The 14,789-nt window shown below is 38.3% G+C and overlaps 1 protein-coding gene across 1 annotated transcript in view; it reads right to left on the bottom strand.

Annotated features, from left to right (window-relative positions):
* SNX3 (sorting nexin 3) overlaps positions 1-10,347 on the bottom strand; it is a 39,221-nt gene extending 28,874 nt beyond the window's left edge. Inside the window, exon 1 of the mRNA XM_051997493.1 lies at positions 9,781-10,347. Coding sequence (XP_051853453.1) covers positions 9,781-9,942 — 162 coding nt within the window. The 5' untranslated portion in view covers positions 9,943-10,347. The remainder of the gene's footprint in view (positions 1-9,780) is intronic.
* Between the last annotated feature and the right edge of the window lie 4,442 nt (positions 10,348-14,789).

Consider the following 14,789-nt stretch of genomic DNA (forward strand, 5'->3'; position numbering starts at 1 on the left):
TGTGGAAATATAAGCAGATCCTCTTCCCCAAGCAGTTAACCTATCTAATTCTCTTCTATTTACCACTTTTGGGATTTCTCCTCATCATCTGGTAATTACATTGGAGCTGTTTGCATTGCATATTGTCTTGTTGTCTTAAAAGGCCTGTATTCTTCCCAACTGTAATCCTGATTGCTTTTCTGTTGGTTGATGACATCAGAGTTCTGAATTTCTAAAGTCTCTCTGGGTGTAACCTCAGCTGCTATCATGCCCCACCTGTCCTTTGATTGATACTTTAGAGCTGGGCCTTGCCTCTCCTTCCTCTGGGTCAATATACATTTAGAGGCCCAATGAAAGCCTCGGTTACATTTTGGACATGGGGTTTTGGGTTTTCTCTCATCCTGTCTTCTCATTGTATCTCTATATCTACATTGGGCTCTCAAATGTCCAATTTTTCCGCACTGAAAACATCGACGAGTTTCTCTAGAATTCCTCTGCCAAGAAGGACCTTGTCTTTCCATGTTCATCATAGTCTGGGCATAATAAGCATTTGTGCCCACTGTGGCACAGCGTCTTATGATTTCCTCTAAAGGAGCATCTTTGTCTAGCCCCCATATAATTCTTTTGCAAACCTCATTGGCATTTTCCTTAGCCAAATGTTTAGTCATTATTTCTGTTGCTGCATTGTCTCCAATGGTTCTTATTACAGCTGTTTGTAAACGTCCCACAAAATCTGCAAAAGTTTCATTGGGACCTTGCTCTATTTTTGTGAAAACATTATTTCCATCTTTCTGTCCAGGAAGAGAATTCCAAGCTTTTATTGCAGCCTTAGAAATTTGCTCATACACTGTTATGGGATAATAAATCTGTTGTGAACTCTCTGCATACTGACCTTCACCAGCTAGTTGGTCAAAAGCAACTTGTACAATAGCTCCTGTTTGCCTATTGCGTTGGGCTTGAATCCTACATAATTCATGAAACTCCGAAAGCCACAATAAATTTTGTCCCGGTTCTAGACAAGTTTTCGTTATGGATTTCCAGTCATTCGGGGTTAGGATTTCATAAGACAAATTATCTAGTAACATCTTCACATAAGATGATGTAGCCCCTTTTTCAAATCTTTAATTTTTCCCAAATTAAAAGCAGTGTATTTTCTCTCTTTTTGACCTGAGGAGTTGAGCTCTTCAATCACAGGATATGCATTTATAAAATCAGATATATCTTCTCCTTCATTTTTTGCTTTAATTAATGCTTTTTCTAATCTTGTCAAATTCTGCTTTACAGGAGAAGCTGACTGTGTTTCTGTCTCTCTCCCTCCCCCTTGTTCCACCCATGAAGGGTTAATTGCGGGGGGAGGGTCATGAGATGTGGAATCACCTAATTCCTCCTGCTGTGAAGTATCACACTCAGAATTGTAATTAACTCCATTCTCATCTGATTCATCCTCCTTTTCACCTAGTAAAGTTGGCTTTTCTTCCTCCTGTACTTTCCTTTTCATCATTCTATCACTTAAATAACTTCTTATAGCCAATTGTATTACATTATATGTATTAATTATTGAGTTAGGCCCATTTTTATCATAGAATTGACAAAGATCCTCTCCAACCAATTTCCATTCATTTAGATCTAATTCCTTATCAAGAGAGAAACAAGGACATATATCCTTTACAGTTTGTAAAAGTTCAGTGATTTGCTGTAAACTTATAATTAAACCTTGGCTTTCCATAACTTTGACAATGCTCTCTAAACATTTTCCTTGAATATAAACAGGCTGTTTTCTAAATATCTGTCCCATCTTAGCTGAAATTCTACTTTAATTCTTCTAACAAAATTTCTTTGTTGCACTCACCCTAATTTCTGGGTTGAAGTCTTTTCCACTGGATCAGGATCAGAGGCTTTTCCACTTGAATCAGGATCGGAGCTTTTCCACTGAAATCCACTGAGGGGTCTGTTCGTCCCACGTTCAGGGCGCCAAAATGTTGTGAGCTTTTTCTTCTCAAAATGCAGCCAGGTGATAAAAGTTCAGATCTTTTATTATCTTCAATATAGCCTGGTTAGCTTAGAGGCCTATCTCTCTGCTTGGTTCCAAGAGCTCTCTCTGAATGGCTTTAAATCCAAAGGTCTGGTCCTTCAGCCTCTGCCTCTGCTTTCTTCAGCCTCCAGCCAGCTCCAACTCTTCATGTCATTCCGGTGAAATCTCGACTTGTAGCTTCTTACTCTGAAGAAGTCTCCGACTGGCCCATTGGCCTATTTATGCTCCTTCCAGAGAGGGATTATGGGTAGTTGTACTTAGTACCTTGTTTCAGGTTCTGCCCAAAACATCTTCTTGTAAGATTAGATCAACTCTAATTAGTTAGCAGTTAGTAAGGATTCCAACATACCAGTAGCTTATTTAACATCCCCAGAAAACAGGATGGTTCAATTGTTCCTCTTTATTGTCACAGACTCTCTTTCTAAGGTCTGATGCTGACAGTTCTAATCTTTGATGTTCTTTTATTATCATTTACCTATCACTTATTTCAAGTTTCTTTTGACATAAGTGAGGTTATGTTATGCCAGTGTAAGTAGAAGCTTGTAGTAACTATTTTTTAAAATTACTTCTGAATAGTCCTGACTTATTCTTTGCCTTCTAAAAATGTATTTCAGTCTTCATCTTGGTTTAAAGGGCTCAGACACAAAAAGAAATGAAGATCTGCAGCATGTTATAGTAATAGAAAGATCACTGACTTTGGTGAATTTCAAATGAGACCTGGTAGTTTCTGCCATAAAACTAATTAGTTATAAACTAATTAGTTATGCAACTCTGGACACAACTTGTGCTAAGTGTTCATTCATCTATGATGGATTAAATGATCTAAATCAACAGCTTTTCCGCTTCTGGTGAAAAGCAAAGCTGTATAATCATAGTAGTTACAGTGGCTAAAGAAGTTAAGGAGCAGAATATGAGAAAGAGTAGATATAACTGGTAACATGTCCCTCCAAAATGGTAATTACATTTTCCCATTAGATTCTAAGCTACTTGAGAGTTGGGAGCATCTTCTGTCTCTTTTTGTAATCCCAGCATTTAGCACAGTCTTTGGCACACAGTAGGTGCTTAATAAATATTTACTGAATAAAATGTGTACTGAACTAGATTATCACTAGTGTTTCTTTCAGTTACAAATTCTATGATCCCACATAAGGTGAAATAATACAACCCATTATCAGTGGAAATTTATTTGTTCAGTTATTTTTTAGTTTAGTCCAAATCTTCATGATCCCATTTAGCGTTTTCTTGGCAAAGATACTGGAGTAACTTGTCATTTCCTTCTCCCGCTAATTTTACAGAGGAGGAAACTGATATAAGTGACTTGCCCAGAATCACACAACTAATAATTGTCTGAGGTCAGATTTGAAATGAACTCAAATCTTTCTGACTTCAGGTATGCCAACTGCTGAACCATCTAGCTATCCCACAAGTTTTTTACAAACCCTTAAAAATGCAATACATATTTCATAATCATAAGATAGTACATAAAAACCAAAAGTTATTAAAATATTAAGTTTTTCTTTGGGTTCTTTGGATTTCTAATTTCAATCCAATAAGTACTGGGTAGATGCAATGACCACTGAGATTATGTAGAACAAGAAAAAGAGGAACCATTGAATGTCATTTCCTTCTTTTCAATCGAGTTAAATCATTTCACCCAGTAATTAATCTTCATGTTTGCCTACATTAGGACTTTTAAAGATGTACATGAGGGGCACCTAGGTAGCATAGTAGACAGAGCACCAGCCCTAGAACCAGGAGGACTTGAGTTCAAATGCAGTCTCAAGACACTGAGATTCACTATCTGTGTGACCTTGGACAAGTCACTTAACCCCAATGTACAGGCTTATCAACAAATGAAATCAAGCAAATTTAATTGGTCCAACTGAATAACATGTCTCTTTTACTTGTTTAAAAAAATTCAGGAAACAAATATATTCTAAAACTAAGTCTAACAATGCTAACTGGGGCATTGTGATGCTTTTAATTACAAATAAATTTTTTTAGGTTCAAGATACTAACTTGATAACAAATGTTAAAATGGTAAAATTTCAACACATAAATTCTCAACTTGTCTAGCTACTTTGCTTTAAAATTACATGAACCAAAACAAGAATGGCTATTCTATTTCCTTCTCAACCTTGTCCTTCAGAAGCCTAATTAATCCTAGGTTCTTTTGGCTTCCCCAAACCTTTAATCAGTCCTACCACTCTCCTTCAGACTTCACCAATAGGTTTAAATAATGTTAGCACCATGGTGTCTTTTTTTCTTTTGGAAAAAAAGAAAAAGAAAAAACAACATTTATTATATATGTATATAATTATAATTAATATTATAATTGTTATTATTCAGGGCTAGAATAATCCCCACTTCCTTTAGCCTGTATGTGTATGCACATATATAGCTGTTTTTTACATCCCGGGTGCAAGTTTAATAATATACATAACTATATACAATAACTGACCTTTTATAACACTTTAAAGTTTGCATATAAACTTTATATATATATATATACACACACACACATATATATATATATCATCTATTTTAATCTTTGCATTACTGATCTTAGAGTCAAAGAATCTGGATTCAAATTCTGCTTCTTTCATTTTTTTTTCCTCAGTGACTCTGGGCAAGTCTTTGACTTTAAAAAATGTTAGCACCATGATATTTTCAAAATCCAGAGATACCAAGCTTATTAGTTATGGTCTTAAAATGCTATTTCTGTGCTCAAAGATTAATGGAGAATGGGTAACATGCATCTTAATCTGCTATCACCCAGACAAAAAGTACTCCAAAAATTAGTCAAGTTTTATGAAATTTAACATTTTGTGATCCTATTCATTCCTCTCTCGGTACTGCTTCTGACATTCTAGATTCTGTCATTTCTTAGCTTTACTCTCAACCTGAAACTTCTTCAGAACTTAGGATATCTTCTCTGTTTGAACATCCATCAGCCATGGACCCCCTTCTTCAACTAGAGAATTCCTTCCTGCTGGAAACTGAATGGATGCCCATCAATTGGAGAATGGTTGAGAAAATTGTGGTATATGAACGTTATGGAACATTATTGTTCTGTAAGAAATGATCAGCAGGATGAATACAGAGAGGACTGGTGAGACTTACATGAACTGATGCTAAGTGAAATGAGCAGAACCAGGAGATCATTATATACCTCAACAACGATACTGTATGAGGATGTATTCTGATGGAAGTGGATCTTTTCGATAAAGAGAGCTAATTCAGTTTCAATTGATCAAGGATGGACAGAAGCAGCTACACCCAAAGAAAGAACACTGGGAAATGAATATAAACTGCTTGCATTTTTGCTTTTCTTCCCGGGGTTATTTATACCTTCTGAATCCAATTCTCCCTGTGCAACAAGAGAACTATTCAGTTCTGCACACATATATTGTATCAAGGATATATTGTAACCTATTTAACATGTAAAAGACTGCTTGCCATCTGGGGGAGGGGGTGGAGAGAGGGGAAAAATCAGAACAGAAGTGAGTGCAAGGGATAATGCTGTAAAAAATTACCCTGGCACGGGTTCTGTCAATAAAAAGTTATTAAAAAAAAAAAAAAAAAAAAGAATTCCTTCCTAAACTTCCATTTTGGAGATGGGTCCCTAACTTGTGAAACTTCATTTCCTTCGAGGAAATGAAAACACTAATTCCTACTCCTGTCTAAAAACAAATCTAAGCACTTCATAAATATTAGTTGACAATGACCAGAAGTAGAATTTTTGTGACCAATTCCATTTGTAATCACTTTGATAAAAGTATTTTTTAGAAATACTATAAAATGTCCACATGTTACACTTAATAACAAGTCTCATTTAAAGTAAAGGCTTTTTAAAAAGCTGGCTTAGATGGTGGAGCCAAAATGGTAAAGAAAAGGCTGTGAGCTTTCCCTCTCTGAACACCTTTAGATCATGCCATAAAAGAATTCCCGGAGCAGCAAACCCCACAAAAATCCAGGGAGAAATAACTTTCCAGGAGGCAAAGACTTAGAAAGGTCTGTCCCACTTAGGTGAAAGTGGAACACAATCCAGCACTATCTGAAGATCAGGCCCCCAGAAAACCAGGAGCAGGTCTTGGGAACCTGTAGCAGTGGCAGTTAGCAGTGCTTCTTTCCAGAGCTGGAACCCACAGATGGTAAGGAGGTCAAACAAGTTACCAGAAGGAGATTACAAGGTTCTCTGCTGACAATAGATGCAAGACTCTATTGCCTTGACTATAGTTGGACCTGGGTCAGTTCCAGGGCAGAAAAAAATGCTTGTGATGACTTGAAGACCAGAGCACAGTCCAGGAGAATAATGAACATACTTCCTCCCCCCACTCCCCCCGCCCCTTACATCACACGACTTTGGAAGAAATAAAAACTTACTAGAAGTATCTCTGAAAACAGCTGTACAAAACCCCTGAAGCTTGGGACAGTGCACTGTCCACCCTGAAAGTAGAGTCCCACTTTAGCAAAGGGTTCAAAGTCAAAAAGAAGACTGGAAAAAATGATCAATAAGCAGCAAAAAAATTTTGACCATAAAATATATTATGGAGACAAAGAAGATCAAAACACACCTCGGAAAATAACAAAATCAAAATTCCTATTAAAAAAATGTGAATTAGTCTTGGGTCATGGCCATGGAGAGCTCAAAAAGGATTTTGAAAATCAATGAAAAGAGGTAGAAGAAAAAGTGGGAGAAAATCATGAAAAAAGTTGACAGTTCAGTAAAAAAGAAACAAAAAAAAATACTGAATAAAATAACACCTTAAAAAACAGACAAGGAAAAATGGTAAAAGAGGTACAAAAAGTCATTGAGGAGAAGAATGAGCCTAAAAAAAAAAAGCAGAATTGGCTAAATGGAAAAGGAGGTACAAAAGCACACTAAAAAAATAATTCCTTAAAAATCAGAATTGAGTAAATGGAAGCTATTAACTTTAAGACCAAACAAAACAAAAATATATGAATGAAAAAATACTAGAAAAACAAGTGACCTGGAAACTAGATTCATGAAAGATAATTTAAAGATTACTGGATTACCTGAAAGCCATAATCAAAAAAAAAAAAAAATGTCTAAACATCATCTTTTAAGAAATTGTCAAAGAAAGATGCCATGATATTCTAGAACCAGATAGTAAAAGAGAAATTGAAAGAATCTACCAATCGACTCCTGAAAGAGATCCCAAAATGAAAACTTCAAGCAATATATTATAGCCAAATTCCAGAACTTTCAGGCCAAGGAGAAAATACTGCAAGCAGCCAGAAAGAAACAATTCATTTTAACTATTTAAGTCAAAACTAGAATACAAGATTTAGCAACTTCTACATTAAAGGATTGGAGGGCTTGGAATATGATGTTGCAGAGGGCAAAGGAGCTAGAATAACAACCCAAAATCACCTACCCAGCAAAACTGAGTATCATCCTGGGGGGGAGGGGGAGAGAGGAAGAAAAGATGTTCAAAAAAGGACTTTCAAGTATTCATGATGAAAAGACCAGATTTGAATAGAAATACAAGACTCAAGAGAAACATAAAAAGGTAAATAGGAAAAGAAATTATAAAGGACAATATAAAGTTGGGTTCCCTACAGAATTGAAAAAAGAACCCAACAATTAAAAAAAAAAAATTAAGATTCCACTTAGTACAAAAAGACAGCAAATACTTTGAAGAGAAGCATCCGTGTTAGAAAAGAGGAAGTAGAAGTAGTTCATTCTGATTCATCGGGGAAGCAGAATATATTAGCTGTAGAAGCTCAGAAATAAGAATGCTGAGATCTGCTTTATCAGAAAAGGACAAACTCCTTGATGAATAAAGATAGCTGGGATAACTGTTAAATAAACTGCCACATAATGTTAAATTAACTGTCATGTATGAAATCAAAGACAAAAACAAGGGTTCAATATATAAGACAATCCTTATAAAAGAACTTTTGTTATAGTAAATTGGAAACAAAGTAGCAACCCATCGATTTCAAACCATTGGTTTGAAAGAACTTCGGTATACAAACATAATGATTATACATGGTAAAAAAAAAAAATCTGGAAAAACAGGAAGATTTTTATGAACTGATGCAGAGCAAAATAAGAACAAAAATAACATACATAATGAGTAAATGAAAAGATTGCTAAAATAAGGGCTAGATAACAAGTAATGAAATATACTTTCAGGACAAAAGTGGGGGAGGGAACACAATGACCAGGGCTAAATATGTTACAACATTACTCTGAATGTTTTTTTTTTTTTGTTTTGTTTTGGGTTTTTTTTTTTTTTAGTTATAAGAAAGGATTTATTTTGGAAAGGGAAAAGGAAGTATCCTCCCTAGAAATGACTGATGTAAATAAAAAACATCAATAAAACTTTTTAAGCCTATGTCAACACGCAGTATGGTACCTTCTATTTGAGGAAAATGTTACTTAGGTACAGTGATGGTGAGATTCCAGAAGTTCAATAAAACTACTTCTACTTATTTTGCAAATAGAACAAGGCAACTAAAAAAAACTGCACTGTGGGTTTCATTTTAAAAGAAAATTGTTTTTTCTGGGTAAAAATTTCACATTAATAAAAAACATTAAAATGGGAGTATGAAGTTCAAAGGTAGCAGAAGCCATCTTCTTAAAACTTTTTAATATTATAACCTAATACTAACTTGTTTATGCAAATTTTAGTTCATCCAAGTCAAAACTGTGTTCTATCAATCAACTAATTTCTGTTTTAACAGCTGGATTAGTCGTATGCAATAAATTTTAAAAGATATTTATTTTAATACATGGATAAATCCTTTAACCCTGAACTAGAGAGTGAAGCATATTCTCAATTAACATCTTTTAAATCATCTGAATTACTTATCTCCAAGAAATAGTAGTCAGTAAATTATGTTTTTCTATTTCAGCTGATTCTTTCATTCAGTGAAGTACATATCTTGAAATGAAAATGTCTGTATATATTACCTAAATAAGGAGATTTTCCTTAACACAGTTTCAGTTCCTGGATTGTGGGATATGTAACTCTTAATCTAAGCTCCTAGACATCATGGTGGCCAAGAATTAAAAGGTCCCAGTCACTTCATTCCTTCGATCTTCAACTCAAATCCAAATCGCAGCACCAATTGGTGAGCCTTCCTCTTTCTCTTTCTTAAATATGAAATTGCTTCCTTCGGTTTGCTAGATTAAGATGGTGTGAACACCTCAAGGCCCTGACAGGCGTGTACAGCAAATACACCAACTGCCAGAGAAGGGCCTGGAGCAGCCAGTTTGACAACTACTGGGAAACAGGTCTCCAGGAAAAGAAAGCGGAGGTGGCTTCAAATTAAACACCGCTCTTTTCCCATCTCCCCCCAGTCCTTAGAAGCTGTGGATTTAAAAGACGTTTCTCCCCCTTCCCCCACCCTACCTTCAAAACTTAAAAGTCATCGCTTAGATAGGACGCTCCAGGGGTGGAGTGAGCCAGAGCCCTTCCTCCCTCCAACGCGGGGGTCTCACACCGATGTAGACGCTATGACATTCCCCTTTCTCCTCCCGCCATCCCACACCAAACATGCCCCTTCGGGGACACCGCTACCCCCCAATCCACGGGAGCCTAAAGTCAACGACCCAGGTCAGGGGTGGAAGGAGGAAAGGACAGAGGAACCGCTCCAGGCTCCTTCACTCCCGCACCGCCACGCCCCATTGCGGGCTAAGGGCCCAGTAGGGGGTAGAGGAGCGTAACAAGAGGGGGGCGTCCGTTCAGGCCAAGGGGTGGGGCAGGGAGGACCGAGGACGGAAAAGGCCTCACCTTGACCCTGATTTCATAGGTGGTGAAGCGGCCTCGGCCGACCCCCACAGTCTGCGGGTTGCTCACGTCTATCTCGAGGAAGTTGCTGGGCGGCCCGTAGGCGTCATTCAGATTCTGCGGTTTGGTGATCAGCCGCCGGGTGTCTGCTACGGTCTCCGCCATTTCGCCGCTGCTCCCTCCTCCTCCTCCTCCTCCTCCAGCCGCCGCCGCCGCTGCTGCTTCTTCTTCAACCTCCACCTCCTCCTCCGCCGCCGCCGCCGCCGCCGCCCACCCGGGGGAAACCGAGCTGGAGCTCGCGCGTTCCCGCACACCGGCACGCACTCACGCACGCGCGCGCGCGCGTTCTACCCTAACTGGCTCGCTCTCCCTACCCTCGGGAACTTCGGGGAGGCTGGGTCGCGCGGTCACCCTGCAGTGCGAAGCCCTCCAGTGTCCCGAGGGGAAAATAGCTGATTCGAGTGCGGGAAAACGCAAGCACCCGCAGAATAGCAGTAGGGAGGCCCCGGAGAATAGGGAGGGAAGGAAGGAGGGAGGAAGGAGCTGCACGAAGGGGCGGGAGTGTCTTCCAAGCGGGGAAAGGGAAACGCGAAAGGCACCATGGAACTTGTAGTCTTGCCGGCTCCTTCGCCCAGTGCTAGAAGCAACGTGCTTGTGGAGGAATAGCGGGGGCCAGGTAAGACTACAATTCCCACAGTGCACAAGGAGAAGAGTACACACAATGGAGGAGTTTGGGCCAAGATTGTTCCAGGCCCCGCCCGTAGAGAAAATGGGGAAAAAATGGGATGGGCTCCTCATCCTGTTTCTCCTGTGTCAGCGATGTTGGGGCTGAGGTGGCTAGAATACCGGAAATGAGAGTCACGAGAAAGGGAGACGTGGCGGGGGAAGGGTTAAGTGAACTAACTCTATTGAAAATTGCAATGGTCTGAGGACAAAACTCAAAGCAAAAGCAAAGGAATGTGCAGCCAAAGCTGACGATTTCACCCCGCCCCGTTGTTCTAATGAAACACTGACAAAGGTCATCCTGGTCATCCTTTGGTTTCTTTAATATTTCAAGCATCACAAGAAAGCAGCTAAATTCTACAGTAGATAGAATGCTCAGTCAGGAAGATCTGAGTTCAAATTCATTTTTAGACGCTTACTGGCTTTGTGACTGGGCAAATGACTTAACTTTTGCCTCAGTTTCCTTAAGTATAAAATGGAGATAATAGCAGTACCTGCTTTCCCGGGTTGTAACGAGGATCAAATGAGGCTATATTCCTAAAAGGACCTGGAACATTATACTCTTCCCCACCTCCTTAGAAGAAACGGTCAAGTGGTTCTTTCACAATCTCAAAGATAAGCATGTTCAATATTTTTTTCCTATCTATGACCTTGAAGAAATCGCCTGTTTGCTTCTAGTTTACTATTTTATACCAAGACAAAGATAATAGTGTCATGTCATTTAATGGGTCACTTCAACTATCTAGATAAGTCTGAGAATGGATATCTGCTCAGCCTCCAATATATATATATATATATATATACACACACAAAGCACTTTTTCTCACAACAATGTAAATAAACAGTCTAGAAGCATTACAAATGAAGAAACAGATTAAGTAATTTTGTCACACAACTAGTGCCAAACAGGAATCAAATTTAGATGTCCTGAAGATTCAGCTATCTTTACCATACTACCATGTCCAACATTTTCTCTATTACAGGATCAGAGAATTTCAGACTTCTTCAGAGAAGACATCAGAGACTACCTAGTCCAAACTATATTTGGACAATAATTCCCTGTACAGTACCCAAATAATGGTCAACCAATCTTTGCTTAAGTTAGTTAGCCAATAAACATTTATTAAGCATCTACTATGGGCTAGAGATGGCAGAGTAGATAGAATGTTAATCATGGAGTCAGGATGATTTGTGTTCAAATACAACCTCAAACACTTGCTTGAACATAAGGCTCCACATATCTTCTGAACAGGACAACCAATGGATCCACAAATGGATGGTGTGGTGCTGGCTGATGGAGTACCTGTGTTTTCTTGGTGTTAATTGTTAGGTCAAAATGAGTACAAGTGCCAGAGAATTGATCCATACTTTGTTGCATCTCAGCTTTGAAGGCTGTGTTGAGTGCACAATCAACTGCAAACAAAAAATCATTTAACTGTGTTTGCCTTAGTTTCTGTAAAATAAGCTTGAGAAGGAAATGACAATCCACCCCAAATGGGGTCCAGAAGAACTGGATACAATTGAACAAAACAACATGCACTGGAGTTACCAAAAAAAAAAAAAAAAAAGCAAAAGAGAGCTCCTGCCCTCCAAGGACAAGTGTAAACAACTATGTACAAACTATGTATAGAATAAATAGGAAATAATCAATAGAAGGCATTAGAATTAGGAGAGATAGAAAAAAACTTCCACTAGAAGGTGTAACTTAAGCTGGGACCTAAAAGAAGCCAGGGAAGCTGGGAGGTAGAGATGAGGAGGAAAGATATTCCACTTAAGGGTGACAGCCTGAGAAAATGCTTTGAATCTTGAGAATTTATTGGGTTGGGTTGAGAGTTGATGGCATAGTGTAAAGTGTAAGAAGAATGGACATGTAGGAGGGGAAACTGGATTTGAATGCCAAACAGGATTTTATATTTGATCCTGGAAGTGATAAGAAACCACTGGAGTTTATGGGAAGGAGGGGCAGGACATGATGCTTTAGGAAAATCACTTGGCAGTTGAACAGAGAACGGAGTCAAGTGGGGAAATGCTTGTGGCAGACAGACCAACCTGCATTATCCTACTATTTCAATAAGGCAGGCAAAAAGTGATAAGGTCCCATACCAGAGTGGTGAGGAGAAAAGAGAGTATATATGGGAAGTATATATGGAGAGAAGCTCTAAAGTGAAATCAGCAAGCCTTAGCAACATATTGAATATGGGGGAGTGAAAGATAGGAGTCAAAAATGACACCTAAGCTGTGGGCCTGGAGGAAATGCAAGGGTGGTGGTGCCCACAATTGTAATAAAAATAAATTTGGGAGATTTGGGGGAAAGGATACTGAATTCAGTTTTGGACTTAATGAGTTTAAAATGTATATAGGACATCTAGTATGAAATATCTATTGGCATTTGGAGATACTGAACTGGAAGTCATCAGAGGTTAGAGATGGGTGAGTAGTCTAGAGAATCTACATAGAGATAATTGAATCCATGGAGCTGAGATCACCAAATGAAGTAATATATAGGAGGAAGAGAAGACGGCCCATGGCAGAGCCATCTGGGATATTAAAGCAGACTGAGAAGGAGCAATGCCAAAAAGACTATTTTATGGTGAACTCACACAGGGCAAGTACTCACAAGGTGATCAGAAAAAGCAATACAGGGACAGTCACAAGAACTTTGGAGTGATTATATGATGTGGAAGACACTGGTCTCAGACTTTATCTCTAACAATCACTTAATCTTATTATCATTGCAAGAACAGACTTAGTAACCATAGTGTACTCCATGAATGGTGAGTCGCATAATACTTGACTCTGGAAAAAACACATTAGATGAAGTCCATAGCTGAATTCAAGTTGGAGGCTGAAAGAAGAGCTAATTGGGGGGGAGGGGGGAAGGAGGAGGGAAGGGGGGAACCTATCAAATCAACCTGTCAATGAATCAATTTTTAAGGAATTATTAGGTGCCTACTATGAGCCAGTATTGTGTTGGTTCTAGGAATACAAAGACAAGAAACTTATATTCCCATTGGAGAAAGAATGACTACCCATATATAGACAAAATATATAGTAAATACATTATCATTTTAACTTAGTCCTATTATACCCTAAGGCCATGCACCTATTTAGAATAAGTACAGTCCTACAGAAGCCTGGCCCTTTAAAAAAGGAATCAGGATCTTTTGAACTCTTGAACTAGCTATACACCTAAACCCTGAGCTGAGATTTGGATCCTGTGTAGTGTCTCACCAAAAGGAAGAGAAGTCTCCCAAGTACACTTTAAATCAAGCATAGAACAGCTATTTTTTTCCTCCATATTTTAGAAAAATGATTTCACATAGACTCACAAGTATACATTTACAAAAACCTAAAAAGCAACAGTATCTTGTAATTGTTATTATGTTCACCAGAGAGATACTTTATAAAAAAAAATTTTTCTATTTTGAACTTAACCCAAGTAAAACCACAAATATCTATTATGTATAGATTACTTTTCCTTTTAAGGATATAATAAAAACATTTAATTTTCAATATGGTCTTGTTTGTCTGTATTTCCTTCTGGTCTTCTTTCTTTTCTTTTCTATGCATTTAAAAAAGCCTTCAATTTCTTTCTTTTCCTCTTCTTCCTCCTTTCAATCCTATCAATAGTTCCATCTTCCTGTAGAATGTTGATATTTAATCAGAGAAATGCAAATTAAGGCAACTCTGAGATACCACTACACACCTGTCAGATTGGCTAGAGTGACAGGGAAAGATAATGTGGAATGTTGGAGGGGATGTGGGAAAATAGGGACACTAATACATTGTTGGTGGAATTGTGAACACATCCAGCCATTCTGGAGAGCAATTTGGAACTATGCTCAAAAAGCTATCAAACTGTGCATACCCTTTGATCCAGCAGTGTTTCTACTGGGCTTATACCCCAAAGAGATACTAAAGAAGGGAAAGGGACCTGTATGTGCCAAAATGTTTGTGGCAGCCCTGTTTGTAGTGGCTAGAAGCTGGAAAATGAATGGATGCCCATCAATTGGAGAATGGTTGAATAAATTGTGGTATATGAACGTTATGGAATATTATTGTTCTGTAAGGAATGACCAGCAGGATGAATACAGAGAGGACTGGCGAGACTTACATGAACTGATGTTAAGTGAAATGAGCAGAACCAGGAGATCATTATATACCTCAACAACAATACTGTTTGAGGATGTATTCTGATGGAAGTGGTTCTCTTCGATAAAGAGAGCTAATTCGGTTTCAATTGATCAAAGATGGACAGAAGCAGCTACACCCAAAGAAAGAACACTGGG

Source organism: Antechinus flavipes, chromosome 4 (genome assembly GCF_016432865.1).
Source record: "Antechinus flavipes isolate AdamAnt ecotype Samford, QLD, Australia chromosome 4, AdamAnt_v2, whole genome shotgun sequence".
Taxonomy (NCBI): Eukaryota; Metazoa; Chordata; class Mammalia; order Dasyuromorphia; family Dasyuridae; genus Antechinus; species Antechinus flavipes.